The sequence below is a fragment of the Salvia miltiorrhiza genome, unplaced genomic scaffold (genome assembly GCF_028751815.1).
Source record: "Salvia miltiorrhiza cultivar Shanhuang (shh) unplaced genomic scaffold, IMPLAD_Smil_shh original_scaffold_269, whole genome shotgun sequence".
NCBI lineage: Eukaryota > Viridiplantae > Streptophyta > Magnoliopsida > Lamiales > Lamiaceae > Salvia > Salvia miltiorrhiza.
Window position 1 is genome coordinate 1 of NW_026651514.1, and position 27737 is coordinate 27737.

At 37.3% G+C, this 27737-nt stretch overlaps 3 protein-coding genes and 3 long non-coding RNA genes across 7 annotated transcripts; 2 read left to right on the forward strand and 4 right to left on the reverse strand.

The window, feature by feature from the left end:
• The first annotated feature begins 243 nt into the window (after positions 1-243).
• Positions 244-1332, forward strand: LOC131003780 (F-box/kelch-repeat protein At3g23880-like). The gene has a single exon (XM_057930331.1). It carries the CDS (start codon positions 259-261, stop codon positions 1330-1332), a length of 1074 nt encoding a protein of 357 aa, XP_057786314.1. The 5' UTR covers positions 244-258.
• Positions 1333-6671: 5339 nt separating this feature from the next.
• Positions 6672-7727, reverse strand: LOC131003792 (uncharacterized). Its single transcript, XR_009094798.1, has 2 exons — positions 7603-7727; positions 6672-6906 (listed from the first exon to the last, which is right to left on the reverse strand). It is a non-coding gene; the product is annotated as an uncharacterized LOC131003792 (long non-coding RNA).
• Positions 7728-9597: 1870 nt separating this feature from the next.
• LOC131003802 (uncharacterized) lies at positions 9598-12625 on the reverse strand. The gene is made up of 2 exons (XM_057930357.1): positions 10447-12625; positions 9598-10366 (listed from the first exon to the last, which is right to left on the reverse strand). The coding sequence occupies exon 1, from the start codon at positions 12222-12224 to the stop codon at positions 11181-11183; it is 1044 nt and encodes a 347-aa protein (XP_057786340.1). The 5' UTR covers positions 12225-12625; the 3' UTR covers positions 9598-10366; positions 10447-11180.
• A 413-nt stretch (positions 12626-13038) lies between these two features.
• On the reverse strand, positions 13039-14094 carry LOC131003803 (uncharacterized). Its single transcript, XR_009094801.1, has 2 exons — positions 13970-14094; positions 13039-13273 (listed from the first exon to the last, which is right to left on the reverse strand). It is a non-coding gene; the product is annotated as an uncharacterized LOC131003803 (long non-coding RNA).
• Positions 14095-20739: 6645 nt separating this feature from the next.
• LOC131003805 (uncharacterized) lies at positions 20740-22343 on the reverse strand. 2 transcript variants are annotated; one of them, XR_009094803.1, is made up of 3 exons: positions 21562-22332; positions 21362-21459; positions 20740-21167 (listed from the first exon to the last, which is right to left on the reverse strand). It is a non-coding gene; the product is annotated as an uncharacterized LOC131003805 (long non-coding RNA). The 2 variants fall into 2 exon arrangements; XR_009094802.1 differs by having other exon boundaries at positions 20740-21459; positions 21562-22343.
• A 2588-nt stretch (positions 22344-24931) lies between these two features.
• Positions 24932-25966, forward strand: LOC131003807 (F-box/kelch-repeat protein At3g23880-like). Its single transcript, XM_057930362.1, has one exon. The coding sequence runs from the start codon at positions 24932-24934 to the stop codon at positions 25964-25966; it is 1035 nt and encodes a 344-aa protein (XP_057786345.1).
• Positions 25967-27737: the final 1771 nt, after the last annotated feature.

Genomic DNA, 27737 nt, shown 5'->3' on the forward strand with positions numbered 1-27737 from the left:
TGTTGGAATAAATATATAATGAGTTTTTAGATAATTAGTTTCTAAATATATCATGATTTTTAGATTTTTAATGGTTTTTAGATATAGAAATTGATTAAAATTTAGAAAAAAATAAGAATGAATGAGAATTGAGGAAAATAATGGAGTGATGGTACGACGCCACGTAGGATATAATTTATTTTGTTAGAATATTTATACAGAAAGCAAATCCCTCGCCTCTTCATATACAAAAACCTTGAAACATTCGCAGCTTTGGCTATGGAGATTGGAACAAGTAGTCGAAAATCTCTCCATCTTCATGAAGAAATAATCGAGGAAGAAATACTGCCAAGACTGCCGGTGAAATCACTGTTGAGATTCAGGTGCGTTTCGAAATCATGGGGCTCTTTAATTGGCAGCAAAAGATTCATTAAAAAACACCACCAAAATTCGAAGAACAACCCTTCTTTCCCCCAACAAAGTATCATTATATATACGTATTTGCATGAATGGCCTCACCAATGTTCTCTGCTATCGGCTTTGAGCGGACCAACAAATACTATCCCTTCATCTCCTTTAGCTGATCCAACGAATACTACAGTGACGTCATTTAAAATTGAGGGGTGCTGTCATGGGCTGCTGTGCATTCTCGAGGAAGTGGACGAGGAACAAATTCAATTTCATTTGTTGAACCCATCAACTAGAATCTCCAAGAAACTGCCAGAAATTTCTAATTCGGGCTTTGTTTATAATTTTGGATTCGGTTGGGTTGAATCGAGTGATGAGTACAAGGTGTTTGTGAGTCTGGTTGATCGTAGGAATAACTTCAGGGGTTGCAAAGTTTATAGTTCAAAGACAAAATCATGGAACACAATTGAGCTCTGCGCGGGTGTAGTTTTATGTAGGTCAATGAGGGTGTTTGCAGGTGGGAAGCTTTACTGGAAGAACGAAGATGAAACATTTATTACTTTCATGGACTTGAAGAGTGAGGTGTTTGGAATGATTGAGCTTCCCTTTGATCACGAGGAGGGTGTGCTTGGTGGTTTCCTTTGTGTGCTATGTTATGTGAACTTTCCTAATAAAAGAGGATTTCGAGTTTGGGTTATGCAGGAGTCTTGGGAGAAAGTGATGACGCTTGATCAACTTCTTGAGCTTCTTCAACCAGTACCATTGGTGGTGGGTCTAAAGGGAGAGATTTTGGTAAATTGTGGATCCTTTGTGATGGTTTACGATCGTCGGGATAATGTGTTTCGCGACCTCAAGTATTGTGAAGGTTCCTGTTGTCTTGGGTTCTACACAGGGGCAGATCCAGGAATTTTGTTGGGGGGCCCGGAAATTTTTTTTGGGATATAATATATAGTAATTAATAAATAATTGTTGTTTTGTCATTAGATCAACAACAATAATAAAAACCTACAATAGTTTCATTCATTACCATGTCTATTACATTACAAATAATCTATGAATAGACACTTGGCGAACCCGAGCTAGTAATTGTGGAAATAATAAATAATCACCTGGCCCAAAGTTGATCAATGTTGAATTGGGAGAAATTATTTCTCGGATCAAGACACGCCATGCATCTAAGCAAATTAGTGCTAGCTTCGGAAAACCGAGTGTTTAGCTCTTGTATTGTTAGATCAACATCCTAAAATATTAATAGAGTATTTAGTTTATTATTAGTGCTAGCTTTCAGTCTGTCCCGTTTGTATTTCTTAACAGAGTATTTAGTTTATTATTATTTTTAATTTCTATATTTAAAAAAAAAAAAAAAAAATTGGGGGGGCTCTAGCCCCCCCCTTGCCCCCCTGGATCCGCCACTGGTTCTACAGCTACAACAATTGTGCCCGTTATATTTCATATAAGGTCTATGTTGAAAGTTTAGTCTCGCCAAAAGATTTATGAAACATGATAGTGAGTGGCAGGGGCGTAGCCAGGGGGGGCTAGAGCCCCCCCAAATTTTGAAAAAAAAAATTGTTTTTTTTATAATATGTATATTATTTTTATTTTAATATATATATATATATATATAAATAACATAGGAAATTAAGGCTGAAAACCCTTACTAGCGCTGAAACCCAAAATTTTTTATTAAGAAGCTGCGCTGCGCGCCGCTGCTCCGCCTCGCTCGCACCACCACCGCCAGCCACTGCTCCGCCTCGCTCGCACCACCAAGTATTTATTCTTAGGTTATTTGTAATGTATTGAAACTTTTTTAGTTATGTTATTTGGAATGTATTAGAACTATATTATCTATGAAAATGTCGTTATTATTATTATTATATTTGTATTTTAGTAAAAAATGTCTAAAATGTATTGAATGCCCCCCAAAAAAAAAAATTCGGGGGCCCCGTAACAGTTCAGCCCCCCCCCCCCCCCAAAAAAAAAAAATCCTGGCTCCGCCACTGCTGAGTGGGTTTCATAGCTTTTTTGATCATATGTGTTTTTTTATTTCGATGCTTTCTTTATATATATATTTTGAGATCTTGTTCTTGTGGATCCTAGTTAAATACAAATATTTATTTATGAATTGTGTTAGATCCTCATATTTATGTTCAATGTTAAATACAAGTATTCATCCTGTGACACAAGTAGGAGAGCTTTTGTCTTCCATAAAAACATCATGGCAATCTGGTCCTTATTTTATCCCGTGCAGGAAATAATAAAGACACTAAAAATCTTCAAATTCCTAAATACAAATACTTGAGACCACTCTTATGTATGAGACTCCGTTTCGGGTTTCATTCCCTACTCTAAAAATTCTTCTTTCTCCCAAAACCATATTCAGCCATAATTTCCCCTACCGACGTCGAACTCTGCCTCCTTAAAGGCCTAACTAAGTACCTCCGGCGTTCTGATTAGCATCCACCTCTTCCAGTCGGCAGTCGGCATAAGTGCCGAGGAGTCGGCCATCGGGACCAGGTGTTTGAGCCGCGGGGCGCCATTCAACTATTCTTCAATCTTTATGAACGGTTTCGATTGAGGTATTGTCACATTCACTACAAAAAAACTCGAAAATAGCGGCCAAAATTAGCGACGGCGAAGCCGCCGCCGGCAATTACCGATGGCACGGCGGCGGCAAAAACGGCGACCCGCCTTTTGCCTATACCGGCGCATTACCGACGGCAAAACAACCACCGCTAATTAGCGGCGGTTGTGCCGTCGCTAATTTAAATATATGTTAATTTAAATACAAATTATTTATTACCGACGGCGTTGCCGTCGCTATTTACCGGCGGCAAGAGGCCGCCGCTAATCACTACCGCCGGTGACATCCGGCGATAGCACCACCGCCGTCCGGGCAAAATTACCGACGGCAAATTCCAATTACCGACGGCAAATGCCGTCGGTTTTTTTTTTTTTTTTCATTTATCATCTAATAAATTGGTCAAAGATAATAATACAAAAACATTAAAATTAAATATATATTGAAATACAAGTGAAAATTTAAACATTGATTATTACTAATCAAAGATTATTACTAAGAATTCAAGATTCCTAGTAAGAAACTTATAATTATAACTTAAGAATGTTAATTTGATTAGTGATCCACTTGATTAGTGATCCACTCATCAATCATCACTAATCTAATATTATTACTAAGCATTCAAGATTATTAGTAAGAAACTTATAATTATAACTTAATAATGTTAATTTGATTAGTGATTCACTCATCAATCAACACTAATCTAATATTATTACTAAGAATTCAAGATTCTTGGTAAAAATCTTATAATTATAACTTAAGAATGTTAATTTGATTAGTGATTCACTCATCAATCATCACTAATCTAATATTATTACTAAGAATTCAAGATTCTTAGTAAGTAACTTATAATTATAACTTAAGAATGTTAATTTGATTAGTGATTCACTCATCAATCAACACTAAGGTTATGAATGGTGTATAAACTAGATTGATAAAAAAAAAATCGAAAATTAATAATAAATTAATTAATAAATATTTTTCCGACATAAAAATAAGAACGGAAACGAGCCCAATCCGTAATTAACAACATTTTTTGTATATCATCTCGACATATTCTAAGGTTATGAATATATATGATATTGTATATTGAAGTAGACTTTAAATGAATTAATAGATACTATATATATCAATAATACGAGTGTTCTGTACTGGTGACCATTCGAAAACAACTTCAAGGTTAAGCGTGCTTGACTTAGAGCACAACTAAGATGGGTGACCGACTGGAAAGTTCGTCTAAATTATGCAATACTGTATAAATACCGAAATAAATTGTGGATATACAATAAATAAAATAAATAAATAAACTAAAATAAATAAATTAAAAAATATTACCGAGGGCAAATGCCGTCGGTAATGCCGTCGGTAATTACCGACTGCATTTTGCCCTCGGTAATACCTTGAACAACTCTGGCGTGTGCGCCACCACCGTCCGGTGGAAATTACCGACGGTGATCTCGCCGCCGCTAATTACCGACGGCATTTGCCGTCGGTAATTTTCCGGCAACTCTCCGCCGTTCAACGGCGGTATTTAACGGCGGAAATGCCGGCGGCGGCCGATCGCCGTCGGTAATGGCGTTACCGATGAGCCGGTTAGCGACGGCGAGTTGCCGCCGGTAACCTTTATCACCGGCGGCCGTGCCGTCGATAATCGTACGTTTTTTTGTAGTGATTGTCCCTATGAATACAATTCAATTTCTTCATCTACATTTCCCTTTTCTCTAATACTATAGGATTTTCTTCATGGCCCAAGCCACACCATGTCATCAAACAATGTAGCTGAGAAACATGTATCAGCTGTCATAAACCTCAAATGACTCAGGTCTCTTGCTATCTTTGTGTACATATCATTCAAGGGGAAATGAGAGAATCATCAACATTCAAGATGTCCAAGGCACCAATTTCAGCCAAATACCTACAAAGGTTTCAGCAATATATATCACTCACAAACACACTAAATAAACACTACATTGCTACCAACGGCTCCGAGAACATCACCAAATTTACTGAATAGAAAACATAATTTTGTTTGCAGCACAAAGAAGATTGCGACCATATACTAAAGAGCAATAAAACTTTGCAGAAAAGTTGAGGTCGAAAAAGTCAAGTTTTAGATAAATGTGGTCTTAAAATGAGCAAAACATAATCCAAATCTTCTATTTTGATCGATCTAGTGTGTGTGGGAGAGAGAAAATTGTAAAACGTTTGCATTGTCACGTCGCATTCAACATCCGTTAAATTGTGATGCTTAAGATACAACAAACAATTATCTATACTTATAAAAAAAGAGCCTTGGGCACAACAAGTGGATTGACAAAAATAAAAATAAAAAAATGAAGTGGCCTAGACAAAAAATTTTTGTCGATAACCTCATACCAATCAATCAAATATTGATTAATACATGATGGGGAAGTAGCAAATAATCCTCTATCATACAACCCCCTAACACATTTATCTCCCCATCTTTTAACTGTGGGATGTTAGTCCCTCAACATCTCATAAAGAGTGCAAAATCCCCCTATTTCTGACGGACACTTAACATCGTTAAATATATATTTTTTATTTTTTATTTCACTATAATATTTGTTAAGTAAAATTCATTGTTACAAATAATATTTCTAAGCAAACCTCAACCTTAATTAATAATTAACAACTATCATTAAATATAAATTTGCATTTTTTGGGAACAATCAACGAGGACGCAAAGATTAAAATATGTAAGATTGAGTGCTCATAAGCTTTCACGTATTTTTCTCTATCATACCACTTGGATATCATGGTCAATGGAGAGATAAATAGAAGCAATTTCATGAGCATATTTTAATCTTTGGGTATTCGTCGATTGTTCCAAAAAATGCAAATCTATATTTAATGATAGTTATTAATTATTAATTAAGGTTGATGTTTGCTTTGAAATATTTGTAGCAGTGCATTTTACTTAACAAATATTATAGTGAAATAAAAAACAAAAAAATATATTTAACGGTGTTAAGTGTCCGTCAGGAACATGAGAAATTTTGCACTTTTTATGAGATGTTGAGGGGCTAACAACCCATAGTTAAAAGATATGGAGGTAAATCTGTTAGGGGGTGTATGATAGGGGGCTATTTGCTACTTCTCCCATACATAATTGATCGAACATTATTTGAAAATGGCTCTTCTGCTCAAAAACAAAATGTTCCAAATGTTCCTGGAAATTCTTGCTCCCATTGGACCGTTAGTATCTATATGCATCAGGATCCCGATTCATGAATTTCTAGTCAATTCAAGAAATCAAGATAAGAGGATCGAACCGTTTCTTCCGACTCTTTTTCAAATTTGATAAACGTTGGTTGATCATATATTTCATTATAGTTCTATGATTCAGAGTATCCTTTCCTATTTGATCCCTTTGAATTCCATATTCGAAGTTGTTATCAGATCGATTCATTAAAAAGAATTGATTCAATATATTTTTAATGTAGCCATAGGTACTATATTGGATTCAGATCAATCTATATTGATAGACTGCCTCCATTATGTTGTTGCTATCAAATACTGTCACGACCGGCCTTAATTAGGGATAATTAAGTCGGGAAACCATGACTGGGGAAGGGAAATTACGAAGCGGGTTTAGAAAGGGGTGCATAAAAGAATACTCAAAGAGCTTGAATACGTGTGAAATATTCCTTAAAAAGGAAAAAAGGCATAGTTCGCATAAAAAGGGTACTCAAAGAACTTGTATACGCATTATATTCCTTAAAAGGAAAAAGGCATCGTTAGGGGCTTGGCTAAAACATTATCAGAGTTTGCAACGGAAGGCGTAACTGAAATAATCAGTGTTTACAGCGGAATGCATAACTGAGATACATGTATGAAGACATGTATCCTTTCTGAGCCTACTTTAAGTTCGACAAAAACTCCACTCAGCAACAACACTTCATCGCCCATCACAGCTCAACCTGCACAAACATAAATATCGAAGGGCTAAGTACAAGAGTACTTAGTGGGCAGTTGCCAAGCATATAACATAACATCATTAACAATTTCACAATATCGCATAAGAGGCATGAGTTTCTTTCATATCCTTTGCTCATTAAACATTTCCAAATTCATAAATAACATGAGCGCATTCTTCATCATCAACAATCATAAACAAGCATCGTGTCGTGGAGAAGGCCTTCCCCAACGAACACGGGCATCGCGCCGTGAAGGGGGCCTCCCTCAGCGGTCACGGCATCGTACTATTGAGGGAGGCCTCCCCCAATAGACGCTGTAACACTGGCATACTGGCATACTGGCATCGCGCCGCGAGAGAGGCCTCTCTCAGCGGACACGGGCATCGCGCCGTGAGGAAGGCCCTCCTCAGCGGACACGGCATCGTACTGTTGAGGGAGGCCTCCCCCAACAGACGCAAGCATCAAACATAAGCATAAACTTATCAGCGTAAAGCATTCAAGCGTAAATAAGCGTAATCAAGCGTAAATCACATAAGGCGTAAGTAGCATAAACAGCATAGCGTAAATCATTTAGCGTGAAGCATAATAAAGCTTAACTCAATTAGGCGTAATAAAGCATAACACACTTGAAGATCCAATTTGCATTTTTAAAGCATAACACTTGCATAGCATTTTATTTACGCGTAAGAAATTGCCCACCTGATAGCAAAGTTTTGCTAAGGTACTGTGACTCCTTGAATAGTTCTTACTCTCGCTCTTGACCTTAATCACGAGAATATAAAATAAGACATTGGCTCGAGGAAAATTCTCAATTAATGAGAAAGCGTAATGCATGAATCTGTTATGCATGTACTAATTTTCTGAGCGATAATCGGGAATTCTACTATTAATCCACATTAATAGATTTAACTAATTCTCGTATAACGTGGTCGAATAAAGCTGTGATTCTTCCTTCCTCATCGGAATATTCTAGTCGTGAAATAAATCTCGCCTTTGTACTCGTTCGAAATAAAAGAACTATCTCGGCTTTAATCGAGGTGTGACCTCGTAGAAATTATCGGGCTTTTCGATAGAAACATAATTACTAACGTAATCTCAAATAATTAATAGGCTCAAAAGAGAGTAGCCAATTAATTAAATAAAACGAGTAGCTTAACTCAAATAAATAATGGCAGCTCAAAATAATAATTTGGCCTTAACGGAAACAATATTATAAGCTCAATAATTAAGAGGCTCAATAAGGCAGCCTGATAATTAATTAAGTAGAGGTGGGCCTGAATAAATAGTACGAAAGCTCAATCGAAATAATTCATTGGCTTAAGTAATTAAATAAATCTTAGCCCAAATGAATAAATAATCTAATAGTTGGGCTCAAATAAATGAAGTATGCTAGGCCTGGTTGTAATTAATAATTCAGCCCAATTGAAATGAAATAATAAAGGCTCATCTGAATAAATAAATAAATAAAGCCCAACTGAATAAAATAACTGAGCTTGATTTAATGAAAATTCAGCCCGTTCCTAAACCAATTAAAGGTGGCCCAATCATAAAAATAAAACAAGGCCCAATTGGATATAATAACAAAGCCCAATAATCAATTAAGTGAAAGAGGCCCATTAAAAAGTTAGGCCCAACTGAATTAACATTTCAGTCCATAATTTAAAATTAGCCCAAGAATAGAATGAATTATTCTGAGCTTAAAATTAAATAAAACTCGGCCCAAATGATGAATTAAACTGGCCCAACGAAATATAATTGGGATTAGAATAATAGCCTATCGTAAAATAAGCATAAGCCCAATCTTTAAAATAATTCAAGCCCAATAGAAATAATTAGAAGAGCCAATTAAATAAAAGACTGGCCCAGTTCGAATTTAAATGAAAGCCCAATCAATTAAATTGGAAGCTCAATTCCTTTAGAATAAAACAAACCCAAACTCAAGTAATTCGGCCCAATTAATATAGATAAAGGCCCAATTCGAATTTAGATGTGAAGCCCAAGCCATTAAAAATTCAAGCCCGAAAATTAAAATATGAAAGCCCAAGCAAAAGAAATAAAATTAAGCCCGATCTTAAATTTTTTCGGCCCAAACTTAAAAGAATTCGGCCCAAAAGAAAATAATTCACAAGCCCAAATAAAAAAAATACAAAGGCCCAATAGAATGGCCCAATCCTTCACATGAAATCTCGGTTCTTTCTCTCTCATTTTCACGACTTCTGTTCCTCAATTCCTCCACCCAAATCAGCAACCTCTCTTCCCAAATCTCGCCAGCGCCGCTTCTCCTCCGGCGAGCGCCTCGCCCGGCTGAGGGAGCCACCTCTCGCCCGTTTTCTTCATCGTAGAGCCCTAATCGTCAAACCCAGGTCGCTGCTGCGGCCGCATCTTCGCCTGAAATCCGCCGGGCTGCTGTCGTTTGGGAGCCATCGCCGACTGGAGTTGCTGCTGCTCGGGCTCGGTACCGGTCAGCGGTCGTCGTCTGGGAGAGCGCCGTCGTCGATCGCTGCTGCTCCTTCGTTCGGAATCCGTAGAATCAGTCGGTCTCTCTCAACATCAGTCGAGCTTCAGTCGCCTTCTATGCTCCAACCGGCGTCGGCTGCCGCCGAGCTTAGGTCCGGCGTCGTTCAGCTTCCGCCAGTTCCGTCCGGCGTCTTCTTTCCTCTTGGTTTCACTGAGCAGAACCCTCAAAGAGATCTCTTGTTCTCTCTCGATTTCACGAATTGTGAAGTATCGAGGCGAGCTTTCTCGCCTGATTCCGCCGTCCCGATTTTGTAACCCGGCCAGAGGAAGTTCCTCTCCTCTCTGAGTCTCACACACACGATGCATAGGTGGTCTCCAAAACAAACAGAGTGAAAGTCCTAACTTCGCGCTTAAATCGGCGTCTCAGCCTCATCCTCTGCCTTCCTCCATCTCCGGCGAGTCAGACGCCGTCGACCACCGGTCTCACTTGCTGTCATTGATCTGATGCAGACGAGATAATCGATAGTTCGCCGTTTTTGTTCTCGGTGTTCGTCACGGCAGCAGGGGTTCGCCGTCCCCTTGGTTCGTCCGAACCGGCAGCCGGCACTATATCTTAAAGCTAAGTCTTTGTTCTACCTTCCTCTTCTTCTTTGTATAAGTCTGTATATAAACAATAGTTTGTGGTTTGAAGTTAAAGGGATCTGTTCTGTGTTCCTATTTTGATAAAGTTAGAGATTAAACTAGGAACTATGGTTTGCAAATGTCAAAAGCATTCTCATCATCTGACTCATGTGAAGAATTGTAATTACATAAATTGATTTCTGTATATTGAGCGTGTGACTTGCTGGATCTATAAGCATATATACCCGTTTACATCTCTATATTCCTACTCAAACATGTGTCTGATGGTATGATGAGAAGATAGCTGAATTGCATTGTGTAGTATTTACCTGAAATGCTTGGTGTCGGTGGTTGTCTGTTGCTATGAATTAAATGGGGAAAGGAACTGAAATTGCAAATATTGTTTTCTCAACAAATGCAGAAAGAACCAAGTATGGAATGAAGAAAACTTAGGCCAAGACTTACCTCTCGATACTTGGCAGTTGGCAGCAGGAACTTCATCTCCCTTTCTGGTGCTTGGTGTATGACATAAGGAATGAAGTAAGTGGAATGTTTGGTGGAGAAAAACAAATGTAATGGAGAAGTTGGTGGAGTGTAAGAGTAGGTGTAGTGGTGGGGAAGCAAATGGTGGTAAATTCAACCTTGTAAAATACTATACAATTTTCCCCAAGCTGGGAAGTAGACTGTATTCGTGAACTGTAATAAAATACTGGCTTCTATTCTCTATCATCCGTTATTGTATCTGTTTGATATTTTTTTCCTTGCCTGCTAACTTGATAAACTATAATATAACTTAAATTAAATCCGTAGATTTAATCTGCTTTGCTGTCGGAAATAAATCCTCGACTTCTAGTAGCATTAATAAAATATAACTGCTTCCGTTTCTCGATTAATAAATAACATGACTTTGCTAAGTCAGTTATAACTTGAAAATAATAATTATTGAATGGCTCAATAATCATCGTCGCGTTTTTCTCATACGTTATAAAAGTATAACGCTAAAATAATAACTCCGTTTCTGATATTAAAAAAAATCAGGACCATAAACTGGATTCATTTATAATAATTTGCATTTACTAGATTTAATTATAAATAAAAGAGCGGGCTACTACATACTACCCCTCTTAACAAAAATTTCGTCCCGAAATTTGCATATCTTTGTTAAAACAGTTCGGGGTATTTCTCCTTCATCTTGTTTTCTAGTTCCCAATTGCTGAACCTCGTTGTCTGTTGGGGCATTGCGTGGAGTAGTGTCCCTTTTGACCACAATTGTAACAACCGTTAGTCCCAGCTCGACAAACACTCCTATGCATTTTACCGCAATTTGGGCAAGGTGAAATTCCTCTCTGACTTTGGCTACCCCCAGTTGACTCGAGGTTAGTCTGTGCCTCGTACCTTGGTTGAATAAACTGTTCGGCCCGTTCATATTCTTGCCATACTTGCTTATTAATCGGATTGATATTGTCTTCATTGTTGTCCCACTTGCGCTTCCCTTTGAGAGTATGTAAGGCTCCTGGTAAGTCGTTTGGCGTTGAGATCAATGGTGGGGCTGACTTGTCTGACGGCATTGCGGCTTCAATGTCAAGTGCCCTGTTCAGAGACTCCGTATATGAGAGTCCTCCGTGACTTGCTAGAGCCATCTTAATTTCGTACCGTAGACCGGCACAAAATTTCTCTGCCATCTTCTCATCTGTGTCCACTTGTTGGGGAGCAAACCTAGACAGGTTGCAGAATTCCTTGTCGTATTCAACCACAGATTTATTTCCTTGCTTCAACTCGTAGAACTCAGCTTCTTTCTTCTTCCTATAGCTTTTCGGAATATATTTATCATATAATCCCGTCTTAAAATCTTCCCAAGTATAACTTGCCCATTGTTCAGGTGTCAGAATTTTTCGACGTGCTTCCCACCAGAAGTCAGCTGATCCTGTTAGTTGGAAAGAGACGCAAGATAGGCGCTCCTCATCATTACAACGTAGAAAGTTGAAAATGTGTTCCATTGCACGCACCCAAATCTCAGCTTCAGCCGGTTCACTCGTTCCGTCAAACGTAGGTGGGTTTTGCCTTAAAAAGAGTTCTTCGACTCTCCTAGTCGGGGGCGGAGGGGGTAGGTTATGTCCTCGAACATCTTGTGGTTCTTCGGGTACAGCGTTACGGTTTCTGCGATTGTTATTGTTTCTCGCAGGGCGTCCTCTCTTAGGCGGCATTCTGGTATCAAATATGTGCCAATTAGTACACTCTAGCATAATCTAATACAAACCTCAAAAGAATTCTTGTACAGGTTAACTTATTCTAACTTGTAAACAAGTCATAACTCCAATGACAACATTGATGTAGTAAGCTTTAAGGGTCCTTAGCATCTCATTTCCATGAGTCATATCAATTCTTAAGCATATAATATATCATCATCTAAACTGGATACTTAGGTATAAGTCATGGAGATTTATAGCGGCTATAAAATCACGAGCTTAAAAATTATTCTATACGCATCACTTATCTTGCTTCTTTCACTATAGCCACCAAAAGATACAGTCGAAGTTCTTCTACGTTTGCTTCTATGTTCTGTCGTAGTGGTGATCTCATAACTTAATAGCTCTATGTTCATAGGGATTTATTCCATAAGCATACTTAATCGCACTTGCGTAAATCATTTCATTCAATAACAACATAACAAAGCTATTGACAGTTACTCACTTTGTTATTACGATAGTTCTCACTTTTTGTAAACATTAACTCAAAACTTGGAATAGCTTACCATTCTGCTTCGTTGAGTGTGATGCGATGAAGTGCTGAGCTTTGTCGATTGAAATCTAGACACTTTAGTGATCCATTCTAAGTTTGGCTTAAATAAACTCTTAGGCTCAGAGCAAACGAACTGCTCTGATACCACTCTGTCACGACCGGCCTTAATTAGGGATAATTAAGTCGGGAAACCATGACTGGGGAAGGGAAATTACGAAGCGGGTTTAGAAAGGGGTGCATAAAAGAATACTCAAAGAGCTTGAATACGTGTGAAATATTCCTTAAAAAGGAAAAAAGGCATAGTTCGCATAAAAAGGGTACTCAAAGAACTTGTATACGCATTATATTCCTTAAAAGGAAAAAGGCATCGTTAGGGGCTTGGCTAAAACATTATCAGAGTTTGCAACGGAAGGCGTAACTGAAATAATCAGTGTTTACAGCGGAATGCATAACTGAGATACATGTATGAAGACATGTATCCTTTCTGAGCCTACTTTAAGTTCGACAAAAACTCCACTCAGCAACAACACTTCATCGCCCATCACAGCTCAACCTGCACAAACATAAATATCGAAGGGCTAAGTACAAGAGTACTTAGTGGGCAGTTGCCAAGCATATAACATAACATCATTAACAATTTCACAATATCGCATAAGAGGCATGAGTTTCTTTCATATCCTTTGCTCATTAAACATTTCCAAATTCATAAATAACATGAGCGCATTCTTCATCATCAACAATCATAAACAAGCATCGTGTCGTGGAGAAGGCCTTCCCCAACGAACACGGGCATCGCGCCGTGAAGGGGGCCTCCCTCAGCGGTCACGGCATCGTACTATTGAGGGAGGCCTCCCCCAATAGACGCTGTAACACTGGCATACTGGCATACTGGCATCGCGCCGCGAGAGAGGCCTCTCTCAGCGGACACGGGCATCGCGCCGTGAGGAAGGCCCTCCTCAGCGGACACGGCATCGTACTGTTGAGGGAGGCCTCCCCCAACAGACGCAAGCATCAAACATAAGCATAAACTTATCAGCGTAAAGCATTCAAGCGTAAATAAGCGTAATCAAGCGTAAATCACATAAGGCGTAAGTAGCATAAACAGCATAGCGTAAATCATTTAGCGTGAAGCATAATAAAGCTTAACTCAATTAGGCGTAATAAAGCATAACACACTTGAAGATCCAATTTGCATTTTTAAAGCATAACACTTGCATAGCATTTTATTTACGCGTAAGAAATTGCCCACCTGATAGCAAAGTTTTGCTAAGGTACTGTGACTCCTTGAATAGTTCTTACTCTCGCTCTTGACCTTAATCACGAGAATATAAAATAAGACATTGGCTCGAGGAAAATTCTCAATTAATGAGAAAGCGTAATGCATGAATCTGTTATGCATGTACTAATTTTCTGAGCGATAATCGGGAATTCTACTATTAATCCACATTAATAGATTTAACTAATTCTCGTATAACGTGGTCGAATAAAGCTGTGATTCTTCCTTCCTCATCGGAATATTCTAGTCGTGAAATAAATCTCGCCTTTGTACTCGTTCGAAATAAAAGAACTATCTCGGCTTTAATCGAGGTGTGACCTCGTAGAAATTATCGGGCTTTTCGATAGAAACATAATTACTAACGTAATCTCAAATAATTAATAGGCTCAAAAGAGAGTAGCCAATTAATTAAATAAAACGAGTAGCTTAACTCAAATAAATAATGGCAGCTCAAAATAATAATTTGGCCTTAACGGAAACAATATTATAAGCTCAATAATTAAGAGGCTCAATAAGGCAGCCTGATAATTAATTAAGTAGAGGTGGGCCTGAATAAATAGTACGAAAGCTCAATCGAAATAATTCATTGGCTTAAGTAATTAAATAAATCTTAGCCCAAATGAATAAATAATCTAATAGTTGGGCTCAAATAAATGAAGTATGCTAGGCCTGGTTGTAATTAATAATTCAGCCCAATTGAAATGAAATAATAAAGGCTCATCTGAATAAATAAATAAATAAAGCCCAACTGAATAAAATAACTGAGCTTGATTTAATGAAAATTCAGCCCGTTCCTAAACCAATTAAAGGTGGCCCAATCATAAAAATAAAACAAGGCCCAATTGGATATAATAACAAAGCCCAATAATCAATTAAGTGAAAGAGGCCCATTAAAAAGTTAGGCCCAACTGAATTAACATTTCAGTCCATAATTTAAAATTAGCCCAAGAATAGAATGAATTATTCTGAGCTTAAAATTAAATAAAACTCGGCCCAAATGATGAATTAAACTGGCCCAACGAAATATAATTGGGATTAGAATAATAGCCTATCGTAAAATAAGCATAAGCCCAATCTTTAAAATAATTCAAGCCCAATAGAAATAATTAGAAGAGCCAATTAAATAAAAGACTGGCCCAGTTCGAATTTAAATGAAAGCCCAATCAATTAAATTGGAAGCTCAATTCCTTTAGAATAAAACAAACCCAAACTCAAGTAATTCGGCCCAATTAATATAGATAAAGGCCCAATTCGAATTTAGATGTGAAGCCCAAGCCATTAAAAATTCAAGCCCGAAAATTAAAATATGAAAGCCCAAGCAAAAGAAATAAAATTAAGCCCGATCTTAAATTTTTTCGGCCCAAACTTAAAAGAATTCGGCCCAAAAGAAAATAATTCACAAGCCCAAATAAAAAAAATACAAAGGCCCAATAGAATGGCCCAATCCTTCACATGAAATCTCGGTTCTTTCTCTCTCATTTTCACGACTTCTGTTCCTCAATTCCTCCACCCAAATCAGCAACCTCTCTTCCCAAATCTCGCCAGCGCCGCTTCTCCTCCGGCGAGCGCCTCGCCCGGCTGAGGGAGCCACCTCTCGCCCGTTTTCTTCATCGTAGAGCCCTAATCGTCAAACCCAGGTCGCTGCTGCGGCCGCATCTTCGCCTGAAATCCGCCGGGCTGCTGTCGTTTGGGAGCCATCGCCGACTGGAGTTGCTGCTGCTCGGGCTCGGTACCGGTCAGCGGTCGTCGTCTGGGAGAGCGCCGTCGTCGATCGCTGCTGCTCCTTCGTTCGGAATCCGTAGAATCAGTCGGTCTCTCTCAACATCAGTCGAGCTTCAGTCGCCTTCTATGCTCCAACCGGCGTCGGCTGCCGCCGAGCTTAGGTCCGGCGTCGTTCAGCTTCCGCCAGTTCCGTCCGGCGTCTTCTTTCCTCTTGGTTTCACTGAGCAGAACCCTCAAAGAGATCTCTTGTTCTCTCTCGATTTCACGAATTGTGAAGTATCGAGGCGAGCTTTCTCGCCTGATTCCGCCGTCCCGATTTTGTAACCCGGCCAGAGGAAGTTCCTCTCCTCTCTGAGTCTCACACACACGATGCATAGGTGGTCTCCAAAACAAACAGAGTGAAAGTCCTAACTTCGCGCTTAAATCGGCGTCTCAGCCTCATCCTCTGCCTTCCTCCATCTCCGGCGAGTCAGACGCCGTCGACCACCGGTCTCACTTGCTGTCATTGATCTGATGCAGACGAGATAATCGATAGTTCGCCGTTTTTGTTCTCGGTGTTCGTCACGGCAGCAGGGGTTCGCCGTCCCCTTGGTTCGTCCGAACCGGCAGCCGGCACTATATCTTAAAGCTAAGTCTTTGTTCTACCTTCCTCTTCTTCTTTGTATAAGTCTGTATATAAACAATAGTTTGTGGTTTGAAGTTAAAGGGATCTGTTCTGTGTTCCTATTTTGATAAAGTTAGAGATTAAACTAGGAACTATGGTTTGCAAATGTCAAAAGCATTCTCATCATCTGACTCATGTGAAGAATTGTAATTACATAAATTGATTTCTGTATATTGAGCGTGTGACTTGCTGGATCTATAAGCATATATACCCGTTTACATCTCTATATTCCTACTCAAACATGTGTCTGATGGTATGATGAGAAGATAGCTGAATTGCATTGTGTAGTATTTACCTGAAATGCTTGGTGTCGGTGGTTGTCTGTTGCTATGAATTAAATGGGGAAAGGAACTGAAATTGCAAATATTGTTTTCTCAACAAATGCAGAAAGAACCAAGTATGGAATGAAGAAAACTTAGGCCAAGACTTACCTCTCGATACTTGGCAGTTGGCAGCAGGAACTTCATCTCCCTTTCTGGTGCTTGGTGTATGACATAAGGAATGAAGTAAGTGGAATGTTTGGTGGAGAAAAACAAATGTAATGGAGAAGTTGGTGGAGTGTAAGAGTAGGTGTAGTGGTGGGGAAGCAAATGGTGGTAAATTCAACCTTGTAAAATACTATACAATTTTCCCCAAGCTGGGAAGTAGACTGTATTCGTGAACTGTAATAAAATACTGGCTTCTATTCTCTATCATCCGTTATTGTATCTGTTTGATATTTTTTTCCTTGCCTGCTAACTTGATAAACTATAATATAACTTAAATTAAATCCGTAGATTTAATCTGCTTTGCTGTCGGAAATAAATCCTCGACTTCTAGTAGCATTAATAAAATATAACTGCTTCCGTTTCTCGATTAATAAATAACATGACTTTGCTAAGTCAGTTATAACTTGAAAATAATAATTATTGAATGGCTCAATAATCATCGTCGCGTTTTTCTCATACGTTATAAAAGTATAACGCTAAAATAATAACTCCGTTTCTGATATTAAAAAAAATCAGGACCATAAACTGGATTCATTTATAATAATTTGCATTTACTAGATTTAATTATAAATAAAAGAGCGGGCTACTACAAATACTCCCTCCGTCCATGAAAGAACTTCCTAGGATGGAGTGGCACAGGTTTTAATAAAAAATATTGTTGAGTGTATTGAGAGTGGATAAAAGGTAGTTGAGTGTATTGGGAGTGGTGAAAAGGTGTTATAATTAATATTGAGAGTTGTGAAAAATGAAAAGTAAGAGAATTATAAGTGGTGGGGTATAGTCCAAAAATAGGTAGGAAGTTCTTTTGTGGACGTCCCAAAAAGGAAAGATATGAAGTTCTTTCGTGGACGGAGGAAGTATCATTATTTTTGGTTTTGGATCTTCCAAATCATTCCCGATCCTAATCCTCATTTTTTTAAAGGGTAATTTTAAATACAGCCCCCAATTTACTCACCATAGCCTCTTATTTAAAAAAATAATAAAAATAATTATAATTTTACTATTATATCCTTATAGCCCCATCGTTTGAAAAAGAAGGGAAATTGAAGGAGCAATCGTCAGGAATATTTAGAATTGGAGGAAACGAGCAAAAAATTACAGATCTTGATACCTATTTGCAAGAATACAGTGATTTAACCATTTGCAGATTTTAAAATTTGAATCTGCCCTATCCATAATTCTCTATGTATGGCCGACTGTTTTGGCTTGAGTCTTTGTCTCGTATGTCGAGTCGAGGGGTGTCGGAGGTCGAAAAAAACTGGCTGTCGGCGGTCAGCGTCGGAGCTGTGTTGACTTCCGTTCTGCCGAAGTAAAGAAAGAGGGGATGGGGGAGCGAGGAGTCGAGGACGAAAGGGGCAGCGCCAAATATGGAAAAAAAAAAAAAAGGGAAGAACGGCGGCGGCGGTGGCCGTTGGGGCTGCTGTACCGGCCGAAAGAGGGGAGGCGGCAGCGATTTACGCCGTTCATCATGGGAGAGATGAGAGGAAGAGAGAGAATAAGGGAGCAATGGCAGCTGTGGGGCAGCAAAGGAGCCGAGAGAGGGAGAAGGTGGCTGTGTTAGGTGTGTGTTAATTTTATTGTAAATTTCAGCAGAGGAGCCGAGAGAGGAGAAAGTGATTGTACTAGATGTGTGCTGTTGCAAATTTTAGATTGAGACTATAAGGATATAATAGTAAAATTATAATTATTTTTATTATTTTGTTAAATAAGGGGCTATGGTGAGAAAATTGGGGGCTGTATTTAAAATTACCCTTTTTTAAATCCTTTAAGAAAAAAATTCTCATAAAAAATAGGACATTGAAACTTCAAGGACAAATGTTTCTTATTTATTCTTCTTAACTTTTTGTCTTTTTTTATGTGATTTTATTTTTAATTCGATCCAAATTTATGCATTAATTAGGCAACAACTCATATAAAAATGCCATTTAATCTATATAATATATACACATGATTTTTTTCCCACTATGTTTTTCCTCTTTTTTTCTCTCTGCTCCCTGAAATTTTTCACTATTTTTATCTCTATTTTTTATATATAATTTAATTCTTGTCTAAACATCGCCCAATTTTATTTATGAATAAATATTTAATCTGCATCTTAAATATAAGTTCGTGAAAAAATATTTAATATGGTATAAAATTCATCAAAAAAGAATTTAAAACGAATAAGTTATGAAAACTTTAAAATATTCATTAAAATTTTAACACTTTTTATTTATATTTGTATATAAAAATATTTATTTATTTATTAGAACGTGTAATATTCTATAATAATAATGTGTAATGTTAATTTTTATTATCACATTATTTAATAACTATAATTATCTTACACATTGCATATAGTTGAAAAATTACGTTTTTAAATTTGGAATTTTATTGAGTAATTGATATATTTATTTTATTTTAAAATATATTTTGCATGTATTTATATTTTAGTTCTATTTAATATTTATACTTATTTATTTAAACATGTTATTTAATTTCGATGTTTATCGTGCATAGCATGGATGAGCATACTAGATTGTACGTAAACTTTGAATTCTTTAGAATTTGGTTTGAATTAAAATTATGTATTAATAGGTAAAAATGCTCACATATATAACTTGTAATTAAATACCCTTGGATGTTGATGGGTTGTTATTGTTTTTTGTACAAGTATGCTTGTGTAAGAAAAATATGCAATTATTAGATTTTTTGTTGATATCGATGAGACTTTTGAGTATTTGCCAGTTATTTTTAATTATTAAACTATAATTTAAATTCTCAAATTAATTCATTATTTATCAAAACAAGTAAATTACGTACATGATTTGCCATTAAATTAAACCGGCTACCACGCAATATAGGTAGCCGGTAAGAGATATGAGGTAGTCCCCGGCTAGCTACCTTTGTGTTTTAAAAATTAAAAGAAATAAATTCATAGTACACCTTAACATGTGCGTGTGTTGGCCTAGCGGTAAGTGGTTAATGCTCAAGGTCTGAGGTCCTGAGTTTTGAGTCCACTGTAGTGTGATTTTTAAAATTTTTTTATTTATTCATGTAATTTACTGAAGTGCGATCTTTAAATTTCTTTATTTAAAAAAAAAATACGCATGGGTACCAACGTTGTGATACACATTGCCATAAAATAAAGAGTGGATTTTGAAAATAGCCACTTTCATATTGTAAAATTAAAAATTGTCCACTAAAATAAAAACATAAAAAAATGGCCATTGTTACCAAAATACCCTTCCACATTAAAAATTAAAAAAATGGCCACTTTACATCACCCCTTTAAAAAATCCCGCAATTCACAACCAGTGTGAATTCACAACCAAAATTTTTTGGTTGTGAATTCACACTGGTTGTGAATTGAGAATTCACAATCAGTCGAATTCACAACCAGAATTTTTTGTTTGTGAATTCACAACTAGTCGAATTCACAGCCAAAATTTAATTCACAACCAGTCGAATTCACAACCAAAATTTAATTCACAACTAGAATTTTTTGGTTGTGAATTCACAACCAAACGAATTCACAACCAAAATTTAATTCACAACCAGATTTATGTTGGTTGTGAATTCACAATCAGTCGAATTCACAACCTGAATTTAATTCACAACTAGAATTTATTGTGGTTGTGAATTCAAGTAGTTGTGAATTTGAGTTTTTAAAGTTTGAATTCACAATTAAAACTGTAATTTATTTTGATTGTGAATTTATAGATTTGGTTGTAAATTTAAGAATATTAAGTTGTGAATTCATCGAGCTAGTTGTGAATTCATCGACTTGGTTGTGAATTCTTAAATCTAGTTGTGAATTCATAAATGTATTCTTAAATCTAGTTGTGAATTCATAAATGTGGTCGTGAATTCAAGAACATTAAATTGTGAATTCATAAATTTGGTTGTGAATTTAAGAACATTAAAAAAATTGTTGTACAACACCAAAATACAACAACTCAATCCACCATCAAAATACATCAATTCCTCTAAATCAACAATCAAAATACAACAATATATTATCAACAAAAAAACATGCCTCCAATTGAATTGAAGCTACATGAATAATCCTCAAAATTACAACACAGGGCTTCAAAAACACACAACATGGCAACTAATTATGCGTTGGCTCTCTCAACTCCAAAGCCATTCATCACTTGCCTCAAACAATCATCATTTCATTGCAGATTAGCGGCAATCAATAATATTCCAAAATCTTGTGACCAGAAACATGTCATTTTTTCAAATCCAAACTCCAATTCCAAAATTCCCGCTCGTCGTAGTATCCTATAAGAAAAACTTGGACCAAATTGGGCATCTGCACACTATCAATTATTAAAACAACACTCTTGTCTTCCAGCTTAACAAATTGTAAATTTGCAACACAAATGGAAGATGCCACATTCACAAAAGCAACTTCTGCACGCTTCAATAGCAAACCAGAAACTCACCACATTCGCAAACCAATGAAATGAGAAATAATCATTTTCTTCCAAAACAATTGAAACATACTCTTTTGCAGGCGGAGATGTGGTGATGAACCATTGGCTGACCAGCCAGAGGAAATAAAGGCTCTGGAGTATTGAAAGAAAGCGGCCTAAATCGAGTCCCTGAGCAAAATCGCCATTAAAATGGGGGGGGGGGGAAGAGTGAATTCAAAGGAGAATTGTTGCATTAGACAGAAATTGAGAACAGAATCAGAAAATTCGCACCTTTACTAGGACCTGCCACCAAGATCACTGCGACCACCTTCTCATCGGCGCTGTCCATTTTCCGGTCATTGTTCGATTTCAAGCTCAGATCGACAGCTCTTCCAGAGAGTCGAAGCGAGCGGGCGAAGCAGAAGATGGCAGAGGCGACGAGGCCGGGGGCGGCGGCGCTTCGCGGCAGGGGACGAAGCAGGAGATGGCGGAGGCGACGAGGCCGAGGCGGCGGCGCTTCGGATTTCAGGCCCCAAGCCGCCTGGAACCCTAGATCTACCACGCCTGGATGTCTGGAACCCTAGATCTGCAATATCCACCCACAACCACTGCCGGATTTGAACCAGCAACCTAAGGATTAAGGCGGCGGCGGAGATGAAGGCGGTGGAGATTGACGGCGGCGGCGATGGAGATGAAGGCGGTGAAGATAGACGGCGACATCGATGGAGATGAAGGCGGCGGCATCGATGGAGATGAAGACAGTGAAGATAGGCGGCGACGTCGATGGAAATCGGTGGAGATAGACGGCGGCGTTTCTCGATGGAGATCGGTGGAGATAGATCGGTGGAGAGAGAGAGAGGAGAGGAGAGGATGCGTGAGAGAGAGAGAGAGATGATGAAGAGAATGAGCGTGAGAGAGAGAGAGAGGCAGGGAGGGTGAGTGGCCATTTTTTTAGTTTTTATGTTAAGGGTAAAATTGTACTTTTACATAAAATCTGGCCAAATTTTAAAGTTTTTATTTGACTGGCCAATTTTTAAGTTTACTATATGAAATAGGCTAGATTCATATATTGACACTAAAATAAAAGGGGAATATCCAATATATTTAATAAGGAATTGTATTATTATTATTATCTTCAGTGTTATTTATCTCTCTTTTGTTCAATCGTGTTCTGTGGATTGCTTGGTTCATATCTTTGCGTCAGTGGCGGAGTAAGGTATTAATTTGGGCCTGTGAATTTTATTTTTTTTGGACATTTCGCATATTTAAGATATTTTTTTATTAAAAGACAAGTATAATAGTAATAACAAAGAACAACATTTTCATAGATTATATAGTTTCAATATATTACAAATTAATTTTAATACATTACAAACTTTTGTTGTTATTTCGTATATTTTAGGCATTTTTTTTATTAAAAGTCAAGTATAATAGCAATAATAATGAACAATATTTTCATAGATTATATAGTTTCAATAAATTACAAGCTAGAAACAATAATAATAAAAGACAAGCATAATAATAATGTATAATATTTTTATAGATTATATAGTTTTAAATACCACAATTATCCTTAAATTAATTAATATGAAAGAATATAACAAGCAAATCTATTTTTGTAAAATAAATTTCTTTTTAATAATATAGACATATATCTATAATTGACACTATTCAGTTATATAAATGACACTGTTTATAAATGACACTATTCGGTTATACAAATAACACTGTCTATAATTGACACTATTAATTCAATTATATAAAAATTACACTAAGACATTTTAAAATGTTGTTGTGTCATTTTCAATCTTATAGTGTTATTTAAAATATTATAGTGCCATTTATAATATTGTAGCGTCAATTACAGAAAGTGTCATTTATATTGTCGAATAGTGTCAATTATACACAGTGTCATTTATAATGCTATAGTATCATTTATACGCAGTGTCATTTGTATAACTGAATAGTGTCAATTACATGCAATGTCATTTGTATAACCAAGTAATGTCATTTACAAGGTTCAGATCAAGATGCGGGTTCGGGTCAGGATGCAGATCAGGGTACAACTTGGCCAGTTGTACCCAAGACCAGCTCATTCCAAGTAATGAAAATACAAAGTTAAAAATTTATTTATTATCAAATTTTATTTTTTTTAAATAATTGGAGTGAATTATTTTATTTACAAATAATAACTCATACTACTATTAATTTATATTTTGATTCGATTCAATATTTATATTTATTTTTTTAAAGGGTTATTTCTCCTAAATACATAAACTTTCATTATTTTCTGAAATTGCACACAACCTTTTAAATCCGCCTCACAATACATAAACTTTCTATTTTTTCTGGAATTTCCCACGACCACCCAACCACTCAGCGTGAAAATGATGTTGATGCCGAAAATACCATATATTTCACGCCGAAAAATTATATTAATTGGCGTGGCAGCCATGTAGACAAAACGACGTAGTTTTAAATTTTGATTTTTTTTTTCAAAATTTGAAAATATCAATATTTTAGAAATATAATTTATATCAGCTATTTTTGTAGTTGTTCAATCTTTATGTTCCTTATGTTGATATTTTAGGAACATAAGGACTGAACAACTACAAAAATAACTGATATAAATTGTATTTCTAAAATATTGATATTTTTGAATTTCGGAAGAAAAAAAAAAGAATCAAAACTCAAAACTACGTCATTTTGCCTACATAGCTGCCACGTCAATTAATCTAATTTTTCAGCTTGAATATGTGGCGCTTTTTGGCATCCACGTTATTTTTATGTTGGGTGGCCGTGAGAAATTCCAGAAAAAAGAGAAAGTTTATATATTATGAGACGAATTTTAAAGGTGGTGTGCAATTCAAAAAAATGAGAAAAGTTTATGTATTTAGCGACAATTACTTTTTTTTTTTTTAAATCTTATTGGGCCTTGCATACTAGTTAAGAACTTAAGATTTCAGCCCATATTTCTTTCTTATTCGTGAAACCTAAATTAAAACTAGGGGTGAGCAAACCCGAACCGGACCCGCCGAACCCGCCCGGACCGACGGGTTCGGTCCGGACCGGACCGACCCATTGTGTATGATCCGGGTCGGGTCTAATTCTTAGGACCGATTTTTTTCGGGTCGGTCCGGGTCGAGACCCGGTCGAACCCGCCGAACCCGGACCGACCCATATCATTAAAAATTAATTATTTATTTTATATATTTAATATTTATAATAATATTAATAATATTAAATTTCAAAAATTTCTAAAACCTAAAGGAGGAATGATTTTGATTTATGTTTTTTGTTGTGATTGTGGATTGCGAATGGTGAAACTATGATATTGATATGTGTTTGTATCGTATTTATTATGTTTTATGTATGAAAATTAAGTGCGAAAACAGGAAAAAAAAATTTTTGGCTTCGGCGGGTCGGATCCGGACCTAACCGGACCCGTTGCTCGGGTTTGGTCCGGGTCCGGGTCGGCCCGCACACATTTTTCGGTCCGGGTCAGTCCTTCATTTTAAAATTTTCGGTCCAACAAACCCGACGGGTCGGTCCGGGTCCGACCCGCTGCACACCCCTAATTAAAACTATTTGTTGTAAATACAAAAAGCAAAACCCTCGCCTCTTCATATACAAAAACCTCGAAACATTCGCAGCTTTGGCTATGGAGATTGGAAAAAGTAGTCGAAAATCTCTCCATCTCCATGAAGAAATCATCGAGGAAGAAATACTGCCAAGACTGTCGGTGAAATCACTCTTGAGAGTGAGGTGCGTTTCGAAATCATGGGGCTCTTTAATTGGCAGCAAAAGATTCATTAAAAGACACCACCAAAATTCGAAGAAGAACCCTTGTTTCCTCCAACAAAGTGTCATTATAGATACGTATTTGGGTGAATGGCCTCACCGCACACTTAAAATTGTGGGGTGCTGTAATGGGCTGCTCTGCATTCTCGAGGAAGAGGAAGAAAAGGAAGAGGAACGTATTCGAATTCAGTTGTGGAACCCATCCACTAGAATCTCCAAGAAACTTCCAGAAATTTCTAATCCCGGCTTTATTCAGAAATTTGGATTTGGTTGGGTTGAATCGAGTGATGAGTACAAGGTGTTTGTGAGTGTGTTTGGTTTTCATGATTCCCAGGGGATTGGTAAAGTTTATAGTTCAAAGACAAAATCATGGAAAACAATTGAGATGTGCCCATATTTACATTCATCTTGGTCAAGGGGGGTGTTTGCAGGTGGGAAGCTTTACTGGAAGAGCGGACTTGTAAAACTTATTATTTGCTTGGACTTGAAGAGTGAGGTGTTTGGAAGGATTGAGTTTCCCCTTGATCAAGAGTACTATGGTGGCACTGTGGGTGTGCTTGGTGGTTTCCTTTGTGTGCTATGTGATAATTATAAAATAGGCTTTCGAGTTTGGGTTATGAAGGAGTCTTGGGAGAGAGTGGCGACGTTTGCTCATCTTGTTGAGCTTCTTCAACCAGCACCATTGGTGGTGGGTCTAAAGGGAGAGATTTTGGTAAATTGTGGATCCTTTGTGGTGGTTTACTATTGTCGGGATAATGTGTTCCGTGACCCCAAGTTGTTTTGTGAAGCTTCCTGTGCCTGTCAGGATATTCGGTTCCGCAACTACGAGGATTGTGCCCGTTCTATTTCATATGAGGTCTATGCTGAAAGTTTAGTCTCGCCAAAAGATTTATGAAACAACGTCCTACAACATGATTTAGTGAGTGGGTTTCATGGCTTTTTTTATCATATGTGTTTTCTTTTTATTTCGATGCTTTCTTTATATATATATTTTGAGATCTTGTTCTTGTGGATCCTAGTTAAATACAAATATTTATTTATGAATTGTGTTAGATCCTCATATTTATGTTCAATGTTAAATACAAGTATTCATCCCGTGACACAAGTAGTAGAGCTTTTGTCTTCCATAAAAACATCATGGCAATCTTGTCCTTATTTTATCTCGTGCAGGAAATAATAAAGACACTAAAAATCTTCAAATTCGTAAATACAATTACTTTCATTCCCTACTCTAAAAATCCTTCTCTCTCCCAAAACCGGGAGCCTCTCCCTCTCTGTCTCGTATTCAGCCATAATTTCCCCTACCGTCCGCGGCTCGCCCCCCGTCGGACTCTGCCTCCTTAATGGCCTAACTAAGGACTCTGTCTCATTTTTCACAAAAGAGAAGCTCACCAATTTTCTTTCATTCTTTTAACTTCAAGGAGGGATAATATTATCCTTCCGTTTTTTGTGCGATAATATTATCCCTCCTTGAAGTGAAAAGAAGGAATGAAAAAGTTGAACTTAAAATGAGGGATAATAGAGGCATTTAAAGGTATAAATTTTTGTTATCCCTCATTTTCCGATAATAATATTATCAATCAAAGAGAACAGACCCTATATCTAAGAACATATACAACTGAAAAGGAGAGGCCTGCATAAACATTGATAAGGACTCGGACGTGGTTGATGGAAAGGGAGAGAGTTGATGGCGTCTTGAATGGTGGTGAAATCTCCAAGCGCCGGATCCTTGTCCACCGTCAGCCGTCTGAATGTAGGAAGGGGACACCTTGTTCTTCGTTGTCTTGAACACTGCATGCTTCACAAACTTCACCCACTTCATGAATTGATGCTCCGAATATTCAGCTCAAGTCATGTAATGCCAGTTATGCTATTTTTTCCCTTAGCTTCAATTTTCTATGCTACCGAGCTGAATTTGGTGTCTGTGCTTCTGTATTAGCTTTTAGGGTTTAGGGATTAGGCTGGGTATTACTTATGTTTCTTATGGATTTTGACACTCTGCATTTGCTGACTTGCTCGGATTGTAAGATATTTTGGATTCATGGTTCTATCTGAGTAGAACATGCTTGTTATATATAGTTAATATTCTCGATTTCTTATGTTTATAATAGATTGTGTTTCCTCTGGAATTTTACACTCGTGCATTTGAATAATATTCTGAATAGAACATGCTTGTGAGTGTTGATAATTTTGAGGGGAAATTGGTTTGTAAAGTTTATAGTTCAAAGACAAAATCATGGAAAAAAAAATTGAGCTCTGCTCGGGTTTAGTTTCATGTTGGACAAGGGGGTGTTTGCACATGGGAAGCTTTACTGGTAGAAGAAGAAGGGAAGTAAACAAGATAAGGAAGATATTTATCGGACTTGAAGAGTGAGGTGTTTGGAAGGATTGAGTTTCCCCTTGATCAAGATAACTATGGTGGCATTGTGGGTGTGCTCGGTGGTTTCCTTTGTGTGCTGTGTTTAATTATAAAAGAGGCTTTCGAAGGAGTCTTGGGAGAAAGTGATGACACTTGATCAACTTCTCGAGCTTCTTCAACCAGCACCACCATTGGTGGTGCGTGCCGTGGTGGGTCTAAAGGGAGGTAAATTGTGGATCCATTGTGGTGGTTTACGATTGTCGGGATAATATGTTCCGCGACCTCAAGTATTGTTCCTATTGTCATG